This window comes from Hippoglossus stenolepis, chromosome 21 (genome assembly GCF_022539355.2).
Source record: "Hippoglossus stenolepis isolate QCI-W04-F060 chromosome 21, HSTE1.2, whole genome shotgun sequence".
NCBI classification, from domain to species: Eukaryota; Metazoa; Chordata; class Actinopteri; order Pleuronectiformes; family Pleuronectidae; genus Hippoglossus; species Hippoglossus stenolepis.
The window spans coordinates 7,985,048-8,008,534 of NC_061503.1; the positions used below are offsets into that span (position 1 = coordinate 7,985,048).

General features: G+C 45.3%; 1 protein-coding gene across 1 annotated transcript in view; it reads right to left on the bottom strand.

The window, feature by feature from the left end:
- The window catches only part of fam20cb (FAM20C golgi associated secretory pathway kinase b), a 50,305-nt gene extending 34,079 nt beyond the window's left edge, over positions 1-16,226 (bottom strand). The window contains exons 1-3 of the mRNA XM_035146409.2: positions 14,824-16,226; positions 14,411-14,586; positions 10,655-10,733 (exon numbers count right to left, since the gene is read on the bottom strand). Of these exons, the coding sequence (XP_035002300.1) occupies positions 10,655-10,733; positions 14,411-14,586; positions 14,824-15,332 (764 nt within the window). The 5' untranslated portion in view covers positions 15,333-16,226. The remainder of the gene's footprint in view (positions 1-10,654; positions 10,734-14,410; positions 14,587-14,823) is intronic.
- Between the last annotated feature and the right edge of the window lie 7,261 nt (positions 16,227-23,487).

Sequence of the window (23,487 nt, forward strand, 5' to 3'; positions counted from 1 at the left end):
CGTCCAGTGTGGAACAGATGCTGTTTAATCCGCATCTATACCATAACCAGAGTGCTGACAGCTGTGGTTCACACAACCTCTTTCCCTCCGTAACCCCAGTCGCCTCTCTGCTGTTTGCTAATTACATATCACAACATGCCCTCATAATGCCACGTTCCGGAATGCCTCCCTGAGCGGGCCGACTCTTTGGGGGGGAAGAGGGAGCCTAATTAGACCAAGTGTCCGTCTGTTGGAAAGGGAGAGGTGGAGGGTGAGTTGAAGAAATGAGATAAATGCAGTAAAGAAACGCCCAAAGACCTCGCAGTGCTATAATTAAACCTGACAATCAGGAATGTTGGAGAGGGACGGGTGAACATGGTGTTTTACCTCCTGCTTCATTACAGTCTAATGATCCCCCCAAGGTGTTTTCCCTGACACTAACTGCAGCTTATAAAAGGGATCACTTTCTGCCGTGGGGACAGTTGAGAAGAGAGCGGGAGCTTTAATGGCGAGTGAAGGTAAAGACAGAAAGAAAGGAGGATGATCACGGGAGGAAACTTCAGCTCTGCAGACCAGACCCGAAGCTCCACCGAACTATAAAAGCACTTGATACTTCAGTAAAACTAAAGCGGCGTCTCTTCGTGGCAGCGAAACAAATTCAGTGTCTTTTACATGAACCACAGAGCACAGCTGTTTCCCCAGGACTTCGCTCTTACTTGAAAAAGCACTGACTTCTTGAAGGTATATGTTTGCACCATGCAGTGCACTCCTGCTTCACTGCTAAATCAAATCACATTGTCCCACTGAACTCTCGACATTTTCCTGAAATTTTCTAGAGCGACTGCATATGAGAATGCAAATTTTCCGGAGCTTTTCACACAGGCCCCTGAGCAAAATGTCAGGAAAATGTTAGCGAGAGCCCACGAGAGAATAAAGCAGCGTGTTGATGAAGTTTCAAACAAATGACGGATGCAAAACTGGAGGAATAACAAATATTTCAAGATGAAAAAGCGGTGCCATACCAGTAGAAGACGCTGGCAAGGATGTCAACTTAGAAAGACAACAAGGCTTGACAAGTTTTGACGATAAAGGCTGATGTTGGTGTCAATCTTCAGTAAAAGAGAAAAACCTACAACAACAACAAATACACAATCTACCCTGGCGTCCTGAAAGTACTGGAAATGTCCCTGTCCCCGTGTCTGACCCTGACCCATCTCCTGCTGCGTTGTTCATATGTGTTTGGACTCAAATCTCTGTATATTTTCTGTTGAGTTCATGTCTGAAAACAGCTCCGGATTATTGAAAATAGTGGGACCTTCACCCCGAACCTGTTTGGAGCAATATTTTTGGCCTGAACTTTAAGACTCAAATAACCAGACGTAGACCAGTGAAAATGTTTCTTCCAAGAGAAGTGCTGGGCTGTTTTTAAGAAGTGAAAAGTGAAAATGTAGGCCAGCTGCAGGGAGCAACCCAGAAAACGCGAGGTTTGAATGGTACACGAAGACGGATGTTGACATCTGATAGCCGGCAGCTGAGCAAAACAAACAGCCGTCGGGGCTCTGTTATTTCTTCACATGCTCCTAAACTGGTATAAACAGCTCAGCAAGTAAATGGGTCCATGCTTTTTGGCCAAATGTTAAAGGGGCTGCGGTTGGATTTATTTAGATTCGCCCTGCTGCCAAAAATGTCTAACCTCGTAAGATGACAGGTTTCCAAAACGCCGTCCAGCAAACCGGAGCATTGTGAGTCAGTGTGAGTTTTGTTCACAAGACCTGGTTTGTTTGTGTTATGCATCGTGAGAGTGAATGACCGACAAGTAAGAATGTAATGAAGCTGCCAAAAAAAAGACGGCGCGCGGTGTGATCACGCAGCGAAATGTGTGAAAAGCTTCATATATTTCCCGTAATGCTCATTTTGGGCCTCGTGGATATTTTGCATGTAAAGCAGCTGGTGATTCCACTTAACTGGAGTGGGTGATAATAAACACGGGGACACGTGACACCGTCCCACTTTCCCTTTGTTCATTGACGCTGAGAAGACATAAAAGGCTCATTTCCAGTTATGAAACACCCTCCGCGCCTCGTCTCTCCTCAATGAGGACGGCAGCCCCGATGATTCAATGTCTGCGGTGATTGTCACATCATCTGTCGAGGTGCACTGTGTCCAGGCAGAGACTAGAGCGTGCCTTTGACTGACGGCTCCTCCGAGGCAAAGAGACAAGATGACAGATGGTATCAAAGCCCACGTTCCCAAAGAAACACGGAGCTGGATCAGGTTTTTCTGAAATGTTGACGGGCGAGTAATTAAGCTTCTTTTTTTTATTATTTCTGAGAAACAATGAAGGAGTCTATCTATGACGACCCGGGAACGACTTGCCTGTGAGACTGCACGCATCTGAATTGCACGCATGTGTGTGCAAGTGTGTGTGAAGCTCTGGCATTGGCTCGGGCGCATACACACAAGCGTGCACACACACACACACACACACACACAGATGGCAGAGGAATTTAGCCGAGGCTTTGATATGCAGATTGGATTCTGGCTCTGTCATTTCTGCTGGCTGCAACACTGTGTTATCGTTCCTCCAACACAACATTAGAGCTGATAACATTTACCTGAAGGGGGCAGTTGACTGATAGTATCGTCAAGACATTTCTGCTCCTGGAAAGGCCCGAGCGAGCAGTATCATATGCACGGGCACATGAGCACAAACACACGTACACACTCACACACACACACACACACACAAATACACATAGATCAGCATGCAAAAACAAAAAATATCACCACTTTCTGTCTCCTAGGCAACTGCAGTATGAATGCCGTGACAGTTTGGAGTGCCGCGTGTCGAAAGTCGTGAGAGGTTGCTCGCACACTCGCACACACATGCACGCTGAGATCTCACTTGCAGCGACAGCAGTGCAGCGCTGGGAAGTCCTGAGATGAATGGATGCTGATGTGGAGGTTTTTTTTTTTAAAAGCAGAAAAAAGTCTCAAGGAAGTAGAAAGGAGAGAAGTCGATGCCGGCATCTTACAGACATGTCAAACTTAATGATTATGCTAATCAACTACACTGATTAAAAATGGCACCGAGCGTTAGAATACATTCCTGGGGAAAACATCACTGGCTTACTAATATCTACATTCTACATAAATCATGATGGCTGATTACTGGGGATGGCAGAACGCCAACAATACATTAACAGATTATTACAGTGAGCTCCTTCCTTATGTGGAGCTTTGTTTTCTTTTCTATTCCCACTGGACCATAGATTAGTTGCATAAGCTTCTGTCACTAAGTGCTCATAGCATGTTTTTCCTATAGCATAGTGCGCCATAGGTCTGCACTGCTTGCTGTCCATTACCACGACAACTTCAGACCCCATATTAAGAGATTATAATCAGGGTGAGTCAGTTTAGCCTTTATTTTCAATTACTAAATAGTCCATCTGCAGTAAGAAAAATACAGGAAGCTAACGGGAGATATTTTTGTCCTGTAAAACCATGGATTGAGAGAATTATGTTTTTCATCTATAAGAGTTTTGTTATGTAGCGATGTACGAGCCCATCAGCAATCATCTGAATTAGCCTCTGGGGGCAATGGCCAATATTTTGGGGCTTAGTGGATTATCTGGGAAAAGACTTGAGTTTGCCGCACAAGAAACAGTCATACTTTTTATAGGAGTTTTAGGTCCAGACGACATTTTTGGCGAATTTCTATTAACAGCTATCTGCATATGAACGCAGTTAAACTGAAAAGCTGATGCATTTCGGTCAATGTGTTTCCACCGTGCTCTCCACATGGACTGTTTACGTGCAGACAACCAACGCTTGCTCAGACGTGATTGGTCGAACTAGAAACGCAAACCAGGAAGCCCTTGTCCCCCGCCTCCTGAGTCTGCGTATTCACATGCATAATCTGTTTATGGAAATACAATAACCATTGCTGTGAACTAGCAGTTCAATGCAAATGCAAACGCTTTTCATAGGAACTGTATAAGTCCACGTTCAGGGCCCTGACCTTTTTGGTAGCGGACAACCTTTTCCAATATAGATCATCTCGAGAGAATCAAAATGTGCAGGTTTAACAATGTTCCATAATGTGAGTCCAGCCCAATTTAAATCTGTCTACTTCTCCAAGGTTTCCCTGACACGGCTGTCATTTCAGCATCCCCTAGCAACAGTGCTCTGCAAGTGCACACCTCTCTTCTTTTCACCTATTTATCCGCGATGAATAGAGGTGTTCTTAGCTTGGTATCCAGCCTCAGTCAAAAGTGCTGATAGTATTATATGATGGAGGTTCGGTAGCATGTGGGTGGATTTCACCACTTTTTTTTTTAAATCTTCATCTCTCTCTGTACATGCTGGGAACAGCCAGGCCAGCACACGCTGTATTGGGTGAAAACAGTGCAGATGTGCTCTACATGATCCCTGGTGCACCAGCAGTGTGTCACAGTCTCTGCAGAGAAGACAGTAAGGGGGTCAGATTACCAGGCCTGAGGGCTCCATTTGATTATATGTTTCACTCTGCTGCACACGGAAATATATGTTCAGCTATTGCAAATCTCATCTTTACTACATGTGATGACTGATGTGTGTGTGCATGTACCCGCTTGCACTCATGCGCTTGTGTGAGCAGTTCTTTTAAACTGAGCACTTGAACACAAATATGCCGTAAACACTTTAATTTCTGCGTCGGCACAAACTGTAGGGCAGACAATAATACCCCGGTGAAACAATTATAGCGCAGGGGAAACAGCCAGAACATTAAGCAGAGAGCTACGCTGCTAAATCACACGTCTCACAGTGGCTGTAATTTTAGATTAATTATTCAACTGGTTTTTCCAGCGAGCAGGAGCCAGGTGGTGGTGCAGAAAAGAACCGAACAGAGACGTTTCCTGAGGTCAGTAAATGCTTTTTACAAGCGATAATAATATTCGGCTATTATTCACAGTTCCTGGGTTTAAGAAGCGGAGCACGTGCACGCTGCGTTGTATTATGCAGTCAACGTAAACACGCCTTTTGATTAAGAGAAACTGGACTGTGATAGTTGGAGGATTGCCGAGAGTTGACGTGTCCCAGTTCTTTTTCAATACATTCTGAATATTACGTTAATTTGTGCACATAGGGGTGTAATGTGAGCACGCATAAAAACAGCTTATATTAGATGTGAACTTTCCTTGAATTAAAAGCATGTAATCCATGCAAATGCATTGACTGTGGATTTCACTGATGTGCTACCTACTTTAATGCCGCAAGCGTGTACAGTATAGATTGTAATTACTATACGAACTGCACATGTCCACGTGATAGTGTTATAATGCTTTATGCCACGGTTCACTGCGGCCGCTGATGTGTGTTGCATTATTTCCAGGTACGTGGGCCGGCAGCGTGAGGGTTAACGTGGTGCCGTGGCCCTCAGCTCTGCCACTGTGCTGTTGTGAATGTCCTGTATTTTCCAAACAGAGACACACTCATCATCTGCGCTCTGAATGACTTGTCCTGAGGCGGTTCATCCCTTTATTTTCTGACTCAAAGTCGCAGCACAGGCACAGAAGACCTTGTGAATACAACATCACACAGTAAACAAGCACAGAATGCAGACAAGCTGACAACCGACATACCAACCCAGCAAAATATATATATAAAGAATGACGGGGAAAACAGAGGCCCCGTCCACAGAGAGGTTAGTATTTTTGACGTCCATTTTGCCTGGCAACATACAGGAACAAGGGCTGGATTGTCCTTTTCTCATCAGTCTCCCAGTGTTTATTGTTTGCCTCGTTCAAAGGCAAATTTAGACAAGGATAATAAGGCTTTTTGTTAAGACATGCCCACCCTGGCTTCACACAAAGCTCCCTCAATCTTATTCTTTCACCTCCCACAGCTGAAGCCGCTTAATGAAACGGCATCAACACTTATATGCAGCCAATTTCCCACTCATATTTCACATTTAATACAGACATTTTCTCCAGGCTGTTATTTGCGCTCCCGTCAATATGGTATTGACACAAACGATGTGACATTATGTGCCTCCCGTCTCTTGTCTCCCCGATGTGTCAATCAAAAATTACTCAGGGACCCGACGCGGCACCGATATGGATCGCTCGGAGGGGAGGGGCAGCGGAAAGAGCAGATATCTAATTTGCGAAACGCTCCCATGTGACTGAACCAAGAGTCGTCTGATTGACAAGCGATACAATTAAGCAGAAGCAAGAAGAAACGGAAGACCATCATTATATCAATCATCGCGCCTTCCCTTCGTCGATCATCCGCGCTCGTCAGCTAATGGGCTTTGTGTGCTCGGAGACTAATTTCACTGCAAATGTTACAATCATGCTTCTCCAGCTCAGAGCAGCACAAAGCCATAACGGCAGGAAGAGACAAAGACGGACGGAAAAAATAAAAGATTGTTTTCACAACCAAGACACTCAGGTTCAAAGTGCTCAGCAAGTACAATACTACAGCTGGGACTCAAACATACCGTACAGCGGCTTTATATCTGCAGGTGATTGTAACAAAGGTCCCTAGTTGTCCTTAAGTTTTTATATGTGCACCTCTTTATTTGCACTAAAAGGAACATGGACATTTCTGACAGCAATAGGTGCACTATATATATATATATATGTGGTATTATTTGAACTTGAGGGTAAGCTTTTGAAGGTACAAAATGTCTTGTTGCTGGAGTGGTCCTCCCAGAGGGACTGTACCTTTTCAAAGGGAACACTTTCTTTCTTCAGGGCTACAGAGCGCTGCTATGGGCTACCACTCCACCTTGTAGTGCTTCTTTTTTAATTGGTGATGGCCACAGTTGTGACCCTTTTTTGCTACATAGCATCCAGTTAGCCAATGTGAGTTAAAACTGAGGGGGACTTTCAGTCAATCCAAGATCAAACATTGTGCACTGGCAGTAGTGTTAAGCTTCATTAGCAGCACACAAGGCTTTAGAGTTTCACCTTTCAGGCAACACTGGATTCTGCCTTATCTCTATCTCAAACATAACCAGACAGGAACAACTAGGGGCACTACTCGGCTCACACTGAACAACATTTACAAGAACAACACAAGTATTTCTTGACTACTTATTCCTGTTTTATGCCTCAGAGTCGGCGAGAGCTGTGGCCGGAAGCATCACGCGTTTAAGTTGCCCGTTCATACGTCCATTTGTCCCATTCTCTTGAGGTAATATCTTAATGTTTGGCACAAACATTCTCTTGGCCTGACAGATGAACTGATTCGATTTTGGTGGTCCAAGGTCAAGGTCCCTGTGACCTCATGAATCCCATTTGGGTGCATGTGACTTAAGAACTTTCCTTCCTTTTAAGGCTTCACTACAGATATAATATGAGCTTGGACAGACATGGATTTAAACTGCGACTTAACTGATTGGTGGAGACATGCATACAAATAATCATGAGGCACTAATTCTAGTTCAGTGTTTAAAGAGATAATCTATCTTCTGCCTGTTCATATCCAAATGCACGCAGATGACGTGGTCATTTCATTACACGCTGATTCAGAACAGAAAGCCGCATCTTCACAAGCTGAGCCCCTGTACCTTGACTTCCACAGGCGTATATTTGAAGACCATGTTTTTAACACACACACATGTTTAGAAAATGCCCCAAACTTGACAGTGCAAAGCGTTTGTTAATGGGAATAAAAGAATAAATTATGGAAATGCTGCAATTCAGTCCCGGCCATAAGCATAACAGGATGCAGAGGATGACGAAGATGATAATTGTGCTTAGTCATCAAACTGGGTATTATTCAGGATATAATGTTTTTCAACTGTCTGCTTATGCAACACAGGGCTGGGACTCAACTGGGATTTTTGGGTCCATCCCAGTAAGTCTCTCTGATCTCACAAGGACTGTAGTCTTCAGAAACGTTGCCCAACAGGCCTTGAGTTAGATTAGACCTGTTAAGACTGTGTTTATTCCATGTCTGGAAAAGTGAACCGCAGACAGCAGTTCAATGGGCTGATTCATCTATGTTACATCATAGTGGACAGGTATTGTGAGCCATTTTGTGGTGTCTCAATAGAGCAGAAGCTGATTAAATCTCCTATACATCATGCTAAGGTGTGTGAGGCTTTGCAGACACATAAAGAGGAACCACGCCATCACTAAACAACATCACTGACTGTAGTATCTGAGTATCACTCTCTCTTCTTCTCTCTCTCTCTGAGAGGTAGAGGAAAAGAAAGAAGAGAGAATACCTGAAGAATCGATAGGGCAAGCCTGTTAATGGATTTCTTCATCTGTGCTGTTCAGTAAAGACCTTGCGCGAGAGAAAAACAAACAGACAGAGTTGCAGAGAGCGAGGTTGAATGATGGAGAGTACTAAGAACGTGAAAGAGACAGCGGGGCCGATAACCAGGTAGAGCGGAGGAGCGAGAGTCCAGGTTTCCACAGATATGGAAGGTTGGAGGGTCGATGGTTAGCCAGACACCGCATGCATGCCTCCCTGCCTGCCTCCCCCTCGCTGCCTGATTGCCTGGCACACATTTGCATTAGAGTTGAGAGGAGCCGAGCAGAAGAGCACAGCCGGAGAAGTCTTTGATCTCTCAGCCTCTGTCTCTTTGATGCACCATGCAGAAACACACCAGCAGATTTGGCAACGAGGGGATGATGTTGGGTGTTAAGTGTGTGCGCGTGTGTGTGTGTGTGCGTGTGTGTGTGTGTGTGTGTGTGTGTGTGCGTGTGTGCGTGTGTGCATGTGTGCGTGTGTGTGTGTGTGTGCGTGCGCGGGTGCATGCGTACAGGTGTGTGTGATCTCTGCAATGATGTATATAGCTGGAATGACAATGAATGTGCAAATCTGTCAAGACCTTGATAAGAGTCCAAATGAGCACACACACACACACACACACACACACACACACACACACACACACACACACACACACACACACACACACACACACACACACACACACACACACACACACACACACACACACACACACACACACACACACACACACAGCAGCATGGGTTGCCCTACTTTGTTAAAGTCAAGTGCATTCAAGCAACAGGGAATGAGAAAGCCCCCCCACTCGCTCTTGCTGTTTTTTGGGATTATCAAACATCACGGCGGCTCTGACAACCACAACTGTCAAGCAACAGATTTACATCCAAACCCATCACCCCATGCTTTTCTCAGAAAATGTCATTTCGCATTTCCGTCTGGGTTCAAATTCGAGGCAGTGCACCGAGATAATCTGTGGATTTTGACTCTGTGCGTGTATTGACAACACTCTCCGCCTGAGTCTCCTCGTCTGTCTCTCTTCCTTCCCCCTCGCCATCTCCTCCGGTCCTTGGCCTCTCACCTCTCCTCCCTCCTCCCTCGCACTGCAGACCTCCCTTCTTTCCAATCTTTAACCCTCCTCTCACCTCGTTCTCATCTCTCCTCTTCCTCGGCCTGTCAGCATGATTTCAGGCTTGTTGCGTCTGGCCTGACTTAGTGTGGTACGATTGAAGCGGTAATTACACCAGTCTCTAAATAGCCTTTCCTCCCACTGAAAACCTCACTACCTATCATCCACAGGCTTAACCCCGCTCTCCATGCCTACATGCAGGGGCCAGACAACAGCCTGTGTAGAAAACCATTAACCCACAATTAAATTACAATCACCATAACAAAGGACGGGTGACATTTAAATCCACCAATCGAGAAGGGATTAGAAGCAAAGAGCACTCCTCTTGGGATGTCTTATCTTCTAAATATGACAGCGTGGATAAAGAACAAGTGAATTAATCAAATATTTCACAGTATCTACTGGGGTATTTTTACCACTGGGGGGACTTATCTCCTCTACCAGTTAAGCCAATATGTATTACAAGGTGTGCAGGGGTAGGCTTAGGTAGAACAGGAACGTGTTGTTTTCACCGCTCTTCACCTCTTTATGTGAGACATTCATGATATGCTTTAGTTCACTGGTTGGATGTTCTTATATCACAATTATAAAGAGCTAGATGCCTGTAGCAACAACATTTGGAGGTAATCCATCCAATGAAAGTTCAATTCAGAACCACAAACTCATTGTGATTTGTGTTAAGAGCATCACAGGCTGTAGGATCAGCCAAATCAGGTGCTGACTACAAGGCTGTGACATTTAGCTGACAAGAAGTTTTAACCTCAAAACACTGAAAATTGATCAGATGAATCAGTCATAAAAGGAAAGTCGCCGGAGCCCGAGGGCCGGCGACCTCCAACGGGGCGACTGAAGGATGTGATGTGTCACCTGAAAGCACCGCGAGGTGAAATGCCTGTTTAACGTTTGGCTCTGACACAGCAGAACGGTGTCAGGCCGTCAGTCTGATATCATGATTGTGCTGAAATGAAAGCAATTTGATATAGCCAGAGAGGAGAATGAGGAAATGAGATTGATGTTGTGAGGAGAATGAGTAGTTGGTGGGATGCGAGAAAGGAAGTCAGTCGAAGGCTGCATGGTTGGAGTTTTATGCTGAAATGGCACACAAGGTTTAACGCGATGCAAAAGAGATTGCCTTTTGTTTAAAGAGGGCGAACCCGACACAGGCACCCTGCCTGGTGGAGCAGGCGAGAAGTGAGGGCAGTTTAACCCGAGGAAAACGCTGCTCGAGGAAACTATCACTTAACACATGTGAAGCATAAAATGCATTTTTTGCTGAAGAGCAAAATAACTTACTTCATAGGTTTGAACAGAGCCTGGCCGTAGTTCTGGAAGGTCATGATGAGCTTCAGCTGAGTGCCTCCAGACTTCATCGCTGTCGGAGTCAAACAGATAAGGCTGTTATTAACAATATATACAATGCATTTACTGTTAGTGCAAAACTTCACATAGCTCGTAAACTAACAGTGACTGATAAAAATGGTTCCACTGGAGATGAGTTTTAGTTTCACAAAGGTTTGGACGCTAGGTATTACCTAGTAGCTGGTTAGCCAATCTGACCTTTGACATTCATAACAATCATACGACATTTTATCTCAGTAATTAAAAAACACTTCCTGAATTATATCAATAAATTAATAAATAAAACAAGCAGCGGCCGTCCCTTTTTTCTACCAGTGATTTGTTTGCCCGCTCAGGTTTGGAGTTTAGTTAATCTGGAACTGTAGCTCTGTCCAACACAAAAAATCTAACGCAACTTCACTCTAAAACAAATTAACAAGATACACAGAAATGACACGGAAATGAATAGCTATACAATATCAGAAAACAATAAAAATGTAACCTTCACAAATTCTCTAAACCCAATGTGAATGTGTTCTGAAGTTGTGTGTTGATTCTAACCAGCAAGCCGAGACGGGCCACCGATGCGGGTGCGCGATTTCTCCCAGTGCTGCTACTGGTCAGTCTGACTGTAATGTCAATGTGTTTGTGTGTGAGAGAGCGAGTGAGCAACAAAGACCAATGTACAGCAGCTCTGAAATGAATCAACGGCTCAAAATGCAAGGTTAGTGTTAAAAAAAAAGTATCATTATGAAAGTGTGGCAGGGCAAATATAGAATGTGTGTTCATAGTATAAACAATGCGCACGCAGGGTATGCAGCGACCCCCCATCGATTCCTTTCATTACGACTTAATGATTCATTATTAGCGTGGCTCCATCTATTTCTAGAAAAATACCCACTTAAGCTGGAATCAAAGCAAAACAAACACCGTGAGCCGGCTAACACTAATCTGCTCGCAGGCTTCCATAGTTTCGTTGAATGAAATATTGACTGACACTGACATGTCAAGGCACACCTGATGCCTAGACAATCGATTTCCCTTTGCCCAGTTAAATGAAGCGCACTGTTGTGAATGTGAGCTTGTGTGTGTGTGTGCATAGATGCGTGTTTGTCCATATGTCTGTATTTGTGTGTGCTTGCAGTCTGAAAAGACCGAGTACTGATGTCACGGTGTTTGTTTGATGGGAAGGGAAACAGAGAGGGTGAAGGACAGCGAGTGCTCGACCGTCGCTCTCTGTTCCTCCGCTGTTTACTCTCTCTGTGTGAATTCTCTGGGGCGCCGATGTCTCGCTCTCTCTCGCTCTCTCTCGCTCTCTCTCGCTCTCTGTCTTTTTGTGTTTCTAATCATCCCTCTGTCCTTCATGTTGCGTCCCTTTTTGAACATACTAATGCCGTCTAAAGGCACTCGCGGGACTGCATGGGCTCGGTGCCGGGGCGAGGACTACACAGAGCTAAAACAATCTGCGCCTGTTATTTCTTCAACTGATCGATTGGAAACGGCGTTTCGGTGGCCTTTTGCCAAAGAACGACCCTCTCGATCAATTCTCTCATTTATTTTCTACATATGGGAATCACGGGGACAAGCCAAATGTTTACAGAGAAAAAAATTACAAGAGGAAAGGATCAATGTCCGCCTGCCCTCACCTGCTGGGGACTGTGTTCACGGGGAGGTTTAGAGACGTTTCAAATAAAAGGGTCATTTAAATTTACTCGATAGGAACTCATGCATGTGGAGCGGCAGTTCAAAGATCATGAAAATTAATGTATCATTTTAACCTCCACTCACAGTAAGCAAAACATTTGTTCAAATCTTACGTGCCTATCATATCTGTTGCCGCGGCTGCTGCACACTATGTCTCCATTGATGAACATTGGTCAAAAGAGGTTTTAGTACAAAATACATCCAAGCAGTCCTATCCTTAAGTTTAGATAATAACTGACTGCTGTTGGCTTCTATTGGTATTCTGCCCCAGGCCTGTGTTAAGGCTCTGTAATTACTGAGCCACCATGTATTTAGCTGGCTAGAGACGCTGCAGAGCTGCTTCCTCTACCCACTGAGGCCGACAGACGAGGGAGCAAATCTGGGAAAAACAGAGAACTTCTTGAGCAGAAAGGACAGAAAAAGAAAGGGAGAAAGTCTTTGTCGAAGTGACCAAGGCAGCCCAGGTAGTTCTACAAACAGTTAATCCTGCTCCCCCCGATAAGTATTTAATCTTTGCTACGGGCCAGTAACAGTTTTGTCATTGGCAGATAAATCTGAAATCTGCAATCACTTTTTACAGAGAGTGCCAGATGCGAGACCTTGAGTCGACAAGCACTCTTGGAATGTGGGAGCTGGACGGAGCCAAAAAGGAAGACAATCTCCCCAGAGAGAGAAAAAAAAGCAGAAATAGATTCCATATAAACGCCCCAGGGTGGATTATTGCCGTCGTCAGGTATCCACCTGCACTTGCAGCAAAGGCTTTGTGGCGTTTTCTGTCGAAAGCTAGATTTGCTGTGCGCTTGTCAATTCAAATAAAAGTCCCCGAATTTGATATGAATCAAACCCCAATGTACAGTAGCTGTGTGATTTGCATTGAGAACAAGGTGTTATCTACAGCTTGATGCATTCTGCAGCGGCACCTCTTATTCCTGCAGACTCGTTCGGCAGGAGTGTGCAGGCTGATCAGAGTCAGCGCTGTCGTACGATAGCCTGCAGCTGACTTCCATCTTCGTGCATTCTTGCGTGTTGTGGTTAGGCGAGTGTTTATATCATCTGTGTCTGTGGCGGAGAGGAACACACTTGTCCATCACTGAGCAGGCTTTCCTGTCCCTCTGGACTCGTAGACTGTGTTCCTGCATGTTACGTGCAAATATTCCTCTTTGGCTTACTCTTAAACTGACGCTCAGTGCTGCCAAATTGGACTGTTTTCCACCGACCTGGGCTGCGTCTTATTCGAATGAGCAGGCTCCTTCTCCTCTCCAGGTATTACCACTGAGGCTAACAGGGCACTTAGTTAAATAGCTTCAATTCCTTTTTACATAGTCATTCGATTACTAAATCGTTGCTGTGTAACAGAAACCTTTTAAAAGTCTCATGCCTGCTCTCGCAAATGATGACCATTTTACATTTAAGACACTATTTTATTCCTGTAACCGTGGTTTTGGTTACTTCTATTCAGCCTCACGCTGTAACATGGAGGGTGTGAAGGACTAAATGCCTTTTTTAGCACCACCGAACAAACCTAATAAAGTCTGTTTATTGAAGTCTAAAAACAGATATTTGTGACCCACTTGAGACGTTTAAAAACATGAAGTTGAAAGTCTTTTTTTCTATAGAAATATTTAAGATTGTTCTACTCTGAGATCCGATTGGGCAACTTGGCATCAAGTCAAATCTGGCAACTTTGTTGACGTCCTTTCTCGTACTTTGACCTCTCTTCTGTCCCCTAATGACTGTACAGCCAATATGGCCCAGGTTCAATCCGTGAGCAAAACTAATGTCTGCGTGCGTCTGCAGGCAAGTGATCTGTCCGAGTGTCATTGCAAAGTATCTACGATCATCTTTAAAGCTCAACACACCTTGGGGTTAGGTTTGATTTGAGTGTGACCAAAAGACGTGTGTAAGTTTGACCCTCCATCTGTGCACCCAAACTCTCCTGTTGGCGGCTGCTGCTGCTGCCATTGAGTCACCCCATCTGTTGTTTTTGTTCTTTTGCTCATGACTCACCCACACTGGTGATTCTCTGGGTGACCAGGTCCTTCAGGAGGGCATCGATGACCGGGTTGTGTCTGGAGTACAGCTCGTATCGATTAATCCCAATGTGGAAGCGGAGCCAGTTAGGGTAGGACTCTGCTGTCAGCTCCCCTGTGGGGCTAAACTCATCTACGTTGCCTTCAGTATTCCTGGATGAGAAGAGGAGGAGTGAGATAAGAAAGAATGGGGGGGGGGGAGAGAAAAAGAAAGAGAGGATTTTCAGGTTTTTGTGTAAAGAGTGACAGGTGTTGTCAGCACATAAACACAGACTAATGTGATTGGGCAGAGCTGTAAGCCCTCTCATGTGATGTTTGGCTTTTTAGACAAATTATAAAATGTTTAATCGTGGGTGAGAGGCTGGCTGGGAAATGCTTCAGGTTTTTTACCATGCCTGATCCTCTGCTGCTTTGGGGTCAAATCTGATGTCCGTGTTGACGTTGAACAGCGTGTCCTCGTCTGTCAGAGGCGGCAGGGCTCTTTTATATAAGGGGTGCTCATAGAGAGCCAGCAACCTTGAACCCTTCACCGGCATGTTCTTGGCCGCGTCCTGGATGAACTGTCTCTTCCTGTCACCGCGCAGCCCGTGGAGCTCCAGCCGCCGGAGAGCCTGCGTTTTGTCGCCCGTGACCGGGATCTTCTCCAGGGAGTGGGAGGACACGTTGGAGCTGGGCTCGTTGCTGAAGTCCTGGAGGATCCGCAGGGTGTGCTTGTTGGGCCAGCCCTGCTGCTTCCCCCAGCTCTGGGGCTCCTCGCTCGGCGTGTGGGAGCAGGAGCAGCCGCTGTTGCCGTGCCTCTCCAGCTTTGGTAGCAAGTCTATCATTATGTGCATGGAGCATGCGATGAGGAACACCATGAGGATCAGAACCCGGAATTTGCGCAGGAGGATCATCTTCATGGTCTCCCGTTTGAGCAGATGTGAGTACTTACTGCAAATGATCAGCACGCAGATGAACAGGCTGACTACATCGCTGATGATGTTGATTAGACTGGACGCCAATCTAATGAAATATACATTAAACACGTAGGAGCCATCTTCACTTGCCGTCTTGAGTGGAGGATTCAGTGTTCAGCCTTTGGATCTTCAACATCCGAGTTGTGCTCAGTGCGCGCGCGTGTCCGGGCGCTGGTTCAGGAGCGCAAAAACCACCCGCGAGTGTCCAGGTAGAGCAGGTCGAGTGGGTTCACACCAGCGCTGGATTGGCGCAAACCACATTCTTCTCAAACAGCCGCTCCCGTCGACCACCGGATATTGTGCAGAACAAGTGAGTACGGTCCGAAACCAGCTGAGGAAATGGATCCATTAAACGCGTGTGTCCGGGAGGTCCGACTGCGCGCAGAGGTCTCACCGTCCAGCCCCGATCCCGAGAGGGGGAGCGCGGCGGCAGCAGCAGCGCACCAGCTGGGACGTGGGATAGAAATGTACGGGGAGTGCAGCTCTTCGCAATAAACTGTTTTTTAGGGAAAGTCCCCGCAAAGTAGCCGACGTGTGCGCTCTCATCCACCTCGGCGATCCTCGGCGGGATGCGTAATTCTGTCACATCTGGCCGCAGCTAATCACCCGACGCGAGCCAGCGGGATGAGAAAGCGCACATCGGGTAACAGGAGACAGGAATCCTCCCCGCGGGGCCAGGTAGCCTCCAGGAGTGCAGCGGTGTGAGAGAACAGCACCTCTTGTAGCATGTGTGGATCTGGGTGGGTGTGTTAAATACGACGGCGCAGTCGGGACTAGATCCTGCCTTTGCGCAGCGTCACCGTGCGCACATTGGCTGAGGGGGGGAGAGGGAGAGAGAGAGACACTGCGACCATGTGAAGCGCATAACCGCTCGTCTGTGCTCATCTCGGACTGAAATCCTCCCCTGCACATCCCGGCCGCGCAAGAAGAGGGCGTCTTTTCACCGGCCAACATTTTTCAGTCTGGCTCACACGCAGCATCAACGCCGTGTGGTGGGTTTTTTTCTTTCCTTCATCTGCTGGAATCCCTCTGAAACGTCTCCTCCGGGACGACAGTCGATCCATCGATGATACATTAGACAGGCCTATTAGAGCGCTCATCAGTCTGAGGATCCAGTTCCATCCTGCGCCGCTGCCACTCAGCAGCAATTACATCTTCAATAATGTTTAAAGGGCTGCATGAAATGAAAACCACAAAGCGCCTTTCAGCACCGAGCTCTTCGTGTAGCAGGGAAATAAGCTGACCTTTCATGCTGCTCTCCAGCTGACCTCTAACCTATATGGAGCTCATGCAAGCACACAGATTACCATGAAAGCCAAACACAGCCATCTCCAACATGCAGCCAGGGGAGGGAGGCTTCTTTTTGACTGCTAATTGGCACAGCATCATGCCTGCAGCCACGCTTCTTAGTGGATGTTAATAGGCAGCAGATACAGGGAATAAACTTCTTATGTTTCATAGCATATAGGACATGCATGAGTGATTGTCATCCTGTCTGTGTTTACAGTGGGGGCAGTTTCCAGTCAACGCCGGTCGAGATGCACAAATGAGCACAAGGAACAGGACATATCAGGTGTTTTATACCTGCTGGTTTGGATCACATGGTACCAAATGCTGAGTTGCATGCCCTCTTCACAGTGAGACGTGTCTTCCAGGTCATCTTGTCCTATCTTTGGACATTGACTGATGTTTTATAGGAACTTGATATCTGCATAAAGTAGTGGAAAGTCTGGTCCCTGTGATACAGCCGGATACATAGGATCTAGAAATCCCCAGTACACATTCAATGCTCATAAAAACCTTTCATTACTATATATTATACTCCTTTACTACGTAGTAGCGTAATTAAAACATAGGTAAAACTTATCAAAAGCTAGCATACTCAGGAAAATAATATATCATCATCACACATTATTATTATCACTGTCATTAGAAGTATTGTTTTAATGAAAAACCATCACAATTTCACCTGATTACAGTTAAACAAAAATAATCAACTCAAACGTTGATTTCCTCACACCACAGTGGGGACCATTCCTCTGGTGGGCAGGTGTTTTTCTCTGGCTGTTGCACAGACTGGCCAATTTCCACCCACATGCTGTCAACAGGCTCCACACACCCCGTCCCTTGGGAGTTGGAGACTCCTAGCTTTTGTCTTTGTGCAGCAGATCATTAGGCGGGAGAAAGCAGGTTAACCAGTCATGTCATCTGGAATTTCCGGAGTGTGCAGTTTGTAGATGATGTGGCAGATTCCTTCTTGGGGCGGCGAAACGATTGCTCATGGGGCTTATATATGTGCATGGTGAAATAAACAGTCCCAGTTTGCCTTGTGAGATTTGCTGTCATGACGGGCCCCTCAGTTCTCCCGAGACAGTCAGTGGGCTTGACCTCGCGGGGCAGCGCGGTGCCAACTCCACGGGGGAGCTGTGTACAAACACAACAGCTCACACTGGTCTCTTTCCTCACCACTGACAGCACAGCTGGGTGTCGTCTTTAGGTCAGGGCTTCAGGCTGAGCATAAAATAGTTCTCTTGTTGTTCTGGTTTTGGGCCCAGGGGTGTTGCTGATGTTTAGGGTGTTGCAAGATATGTCTCATATACAATAGAAGAGTTAGGATAATGATGACAGCAAGCAGGAGCAGAGCAGGTTTCTCTCCGTGTGCTACCTGGTGTCTGAGGGGGTGCCGTGGATGTCTCCTCAAATCGTCTTCTGCCATTCTCACAATGAGGTCACCTCTCTCCCGCCCTCAGGTGGAAGTTCAGTGTCTCTAATTGTGTGTTGAACGCTTAGTCATTGGTGCCTCTCTGGTGAGATGACGTTTAATGGTCTGGGAACCCATTGTGATTGTTGGCATGAATCCACGTAGTTGCTACACTGCCGTTTCTATGGTTAACAGTATCTGAAATGATCCTTCCCACCTGCATGCTCTTCAGTTCTTTCTCCTAAGGTCTTTTACCACAATAGTCACCTGATTCCAAAGTGCGAATCCTCTTCTCTACAGCTCTCCGGTTAAGACAGCCTTGCCGAAAGCTGCGGTAGAAGAGGACAGGGTTTCAACAACACAATTTCATCTTCACACTAAGTTACTGTGGGATGTTGTCTTTTCTGATGTCGAGCTTTCTGACAAGTGCAGTATGAGAGGCTTTAAAACCACTTGTGTTTTGTTTTTACCATTGCTCTCAATTTTATCAACACAGTAGGAAAAGCTTTTATTCATATCAGCCCTGGTTCTTCACAAAATTTAAACCAATTTGTTCAATTTGTGCTTAGCTTCTTGTGTGAGGGTGTTGTTATCAGAGTTGAGAGCAATGTTTGGAATTCTCCACTGATAAGGATATATGGAAGATGTTCAGCAGCTAGGATAAGTGTAGCTGTATCCTGCCTGAAGATGGTGCCATGTTCCTGGTGGTCTTGCTGCTGTAGCATCAGAGGTGACGAACAGTGGGGGTCTGCTTTCCTGCTTGATCCCTCATGCCTCTCCTTTCATGCTGCTAAGCTTCGGATGGAGCTGAGGTGAATCTGGCTGCGCCTTTTGGGCAGATGATGATGATGGTGCTGGCTGTGGTTGTGGTCGTCCAGATCAGCTTCTAGTTTGTGGATTCTGTCCCTCAAATGTTCTTCTTGCAACCAGCATGCGTATGCCTTCCAGTTTGATTCAAATTCAATTTTTTCAATAACTGTCTTTTTTTTACTTTGCTTCGGTTTTCTTGTTGTATTGCCAGTGCTTGGGAAACCACACTTCTTAATTCACATGTCAAGTGGGTCAGTGCTCTGTTTATCATGACTGGTAATCATGTATTAAATATTAAGGTTAGTTAGTTTAGGTGCTGTCACATTGAGACACATATATACATTATACCCTATATAGTGCACTCATTGTTTCCCGTAAAGTATTATGAAAAAATAGTGCACAATCGATGGTCACTAACCGAGCAGTATCTACCATCATGCATTGCGCTTGTGGCGGAGGAGAGGGGGGAGAGAGAGAGGGCAGCAGAAACAGCCCAGCCTGTCCTTTAAATGGAAATACGAGCAGAGCATCACATCACAGCACGAACTGAGACAAACAAGTTTATTTCTACATTTAAAGATGCTCATTCAACATTCAAGAGTTAATACCGTATCTGTAAAATAAACCTTTTTCACCGGCAGATTAACCAACTGGAACAAAACATCAGTTGAGAATGTGGAGATCTTGGCTAATCTCAGGCTCTAACAAGTGTGTGTCGGTACAGTGAGCGGGAAGTGAGCGGCTCATTCCAGAAAGAAGCATCAGGTGTCAAACTTGGTCTTTTGTGTGTCACACATACAAGAAAGGATTGTTGTATTTCTACTGGAGGAAGTACCCGCCCCACCCACAACCTTTTCCCCTCTGAATCACTGCGTAATGGAGGGTTTACCCACAGAAGATACACTGACCATTGACATTTCGGGGGCCTTTTAACAGTGACTAATTCCCAACAAAGCAAAATGTCCATGGGGTTGCCTCCTCTGGTGTTAGATGTCAGTGATAGTGCGAGTGTGGAAGACAAAGTGATGCTTGTTGCCTGTCCAGATCTCATGCCAGCCACCGTACCCTGTGGCCTACTAGCCTGAGGTGAAACAAGCAGAGATGAATGTGTATTGATGTCAGTCAGACATGGATCACAGCAGTCGATGGGTCAATGGCTCCTCACAAGGCCTGTCTTGTGCAATTGTAGCTGAGCCTTTCAGGAGGAATTTCTCGGGCTGCTCGATTGTTTCTCTCTCTCTCTCTCTCTCTCTCTCTCTCTCTCTCTCCTTTCTCTCTCTCTCTCTCTCTCTCTCTCTCTCTCTCTCTCTCTCTTGCTGTCAAATGACATCAGCATTTCAGATGTACTAACAGAAGCGGACTGTTGTGAGATGACAATTTGCGACTCCAAATTAATAATCTCATTCTGTTACTGGGCAGGAAAAACAAGGGCCATCATGACAACGCACAGCATGAGAAAACAAAAGGGGCCACAGACAAAAAGGATCCGTCTCAGGGATTTCCTGTGTCAAATTTCGCCCTTTGTCTGCAGCGTGCATATCCTCCATGACCATGTTTTTTTTTTTCAAAAGAGTGACATAACCGACTGATTGAGAAACACCATCCGCCGATATCCCACCTGACAACAGCGTTCAAAGCACCTTGCACAGACAAGATCAGAAGATGGAGGGGGGCAGGGCACCAGCACAGGTCATAAATACATAAGATTTATGTCCTCTACACTTCACTGTGTCTCCCGGTGAGATATCACAGGGCGATAGTAAGATAGCACCATATCCGTGTTCCTATCTGCACTCACACTGTGACAGGTGAGGTCGGCAACTGTTCAAAGTCTCAGAGCCACATGTGATTTGAGTTGGAATGAAAACAACAAAAGACAAATTTCATTTTTGTTACATGATATTTTACATCATAGCACACTCTACTCTGTGATGAGAATAAGTGTCGGACAGTCATTCCCTTATGTTTCTACAACAAAACACCATTATCTCTTCTTGTACCTATCATTTTTTAATACCAGGAAAGGCCAAACAGGTTTGCTTGCTTTTTTTTACCGGCTGAGCTTTTTCACTTTTCGAAGAATCAAGAAGATATGACAGCTCAGTGCAAGCTTGTGAACTCTTTTGAAAAGGTCATTGAACTTTGAGCTTCACATACAAAGAATGCAAAAGGAGAGTGTTTTGGTGAGGCGCGTTTACAACAGCAGAAAAATCTCAGCGTTCGGGAAGGGGTGACGTCTGATAATTATCAGAAAATACAGAGAATGTCCAAAACAACTGACTCAGACGTTTGCGTGCAGACAGCCCCTCTTGATCATTTCAGGAGAATATCTGGAGTTCACGTCTGACAGCAACTTCTCTCTAACTTCCAGTCTCAAGTAGGACTGCATCAAGCTCCATTAGAAGTAGGAGGAAAATATACGACAATAACAATACACAGATCAACAATCATTATCATGTGAGATTCAGCTATGATTTTAGCATCAGTTGTAACCATGGCAGCAGTGGGCAAAGCCTAAACGGCTTTAGAAATGTACCATGTTAAAATGTGAAAGTCACCCTGAAGCTGCACAGAAATAAAATGCTGACAGTTGTTTAGCATTTCAAGAAAAAGGAAAGAGCTAGAGCAGGTCGGAAGTTGAACTGAGGCGTGGACCTCTCTGCTTCACATCCCCCCGCTCTCTCCGCAGTTCATACATCCCTCTGTATTGTCAGCGCTCCATATGTATTGTCTGAGTAAATTCGTTTGTCTGAATTTGCCCTTGGCGTGACCAGGGCCGAGTGGGGAACAAGACTAATTTCCATCCCTGAGCAGCGCCACACTCGCTGCATCTGATACGGCACATTTGAATGGATATTACAGATAACAATGCCCTCTGTTGGCCCCAATAAGCCTCACGCCGCACTCACTGCTCCTCCATCTCCTTGACCCTCCTCCTCCTCCTCCTCTTTCAGCCCCTCCTCGCCACCCATCGACGGTTGCTCAGTTCAGGGAGCCCAACATATTTATACTGCCGTGAAAATCACTTGTGTAAAAATATTCCACAGTTGCGGGAGACCAAGTGGCATTTTCGAATCCCCAGACTTCCCACTGAATCGCTCGCACACAAAGCTGTTCTGCTTTTGTTGTTCTTAATACTGTTTGCATTCTTTTGTCATCCCCCTTTGTTCGTCCCTTCTCATCTATTTTCCTATAATATTTGAATGAATGATGCGATTTTTGTTTGCACAATTATCACTTGAGGGTGCCGGCACAAAGCAACGCTGACATTCTATTTGATTGCATTTTCGGGGTGCGTGAGAGAGATGCATGTTTTCTTTGTGATCTGCACTTTGTTTCCACTTGCAGAGGGATGGAAGTTGTTTATAAAAATAATTGCCATCTCATTTAGATAAAACGCAATATTCACACAGAGTTCATTGTTGTGTGTGATAATGCCTGGAGGCTTAAAAAAAAACATCTTTTCATCTCTTAACAGATTAGTGGTTCTAAGTTATTATTAGTTTATCTACAAAATGTGACAAACTGTGAATTAAATGGGCTGGGGTTTTTTTCTCATTAGGAAAAATCACAGTGGGTTGATTATTAAAAATATCCATCATCCATATTTTATGCTAGTTTGATGATTTTATGAAAACCAAAGTTAATCCATCCCTTTTCTATACTGCTTATCCTTTTGAAGGTCACAGGTAACCAATCCCAGCTGACATTGGGCGAGAGGCGGGGTTCACCCACGACAGGTTGCCAGTGAATATCCAAAATTACACCAAAGATGGCACCAGATGAAAAGTTAAGGGATTTATGAGAATTCCTCTTCAGCGGGATGAGAACATTTTTATCAGATTTAATAGCAATCGATTCAGACGTTTCTAGCGGAGCCATCAACTCATGGTGCCACCAAAGTCATCAGGGTTTATCCTCTGGGGACCATGGATATCTGTATCAAATTCCATGGAAATATAGAACTCCGTTCAATAGTTGTTGAGACATTCCACAAAAAAAGTCACAAATTAGGAAAAATCCGGGTATGGCTATAATATATGGTTCAGCATCTTGGAACCATGACTATCTTAATGAAAATGTTTGCGCCAATCTGTCAAGCAGGGAAAAAACATTGTTGGTGGCATTAGGGTAAAAGAAAAGGGTATCAACAAAGTCTGTGTGATTCATTTTCTGGGAACCACAAATGTCCCAAGAAAATAAAAACACGGCAATCCATTGGATAGTTTTTGAGATTTTTCAGTCTGGACCAAATTGGTGGACCGTGGACTGACCAAAGTCAACTGCGATCCCCGGAGCCGTGCTGCTAGCGTAGCTGAAAACAATACACAAACAGTCAAATGGTGGAAAACAGTTGCTCAGAGTTGGCTTTCCAGTCCTGCAGACCAAACCATTACTTATCTACTTATCTAACCCCAAAGGGAACGAAATGACTGAATGACCATAAAGAATTAACCGAACGAGAAGGAGGTTGTGTGCGCTTAAACTGGCAACAGAATATCTACAGGGAAGGAAAGGAAAGAGAGGACACATGTTCCTCCTTGAATCAGCACTCTACTAAGTGGAGATACAGAGTCCCCAGGGTCA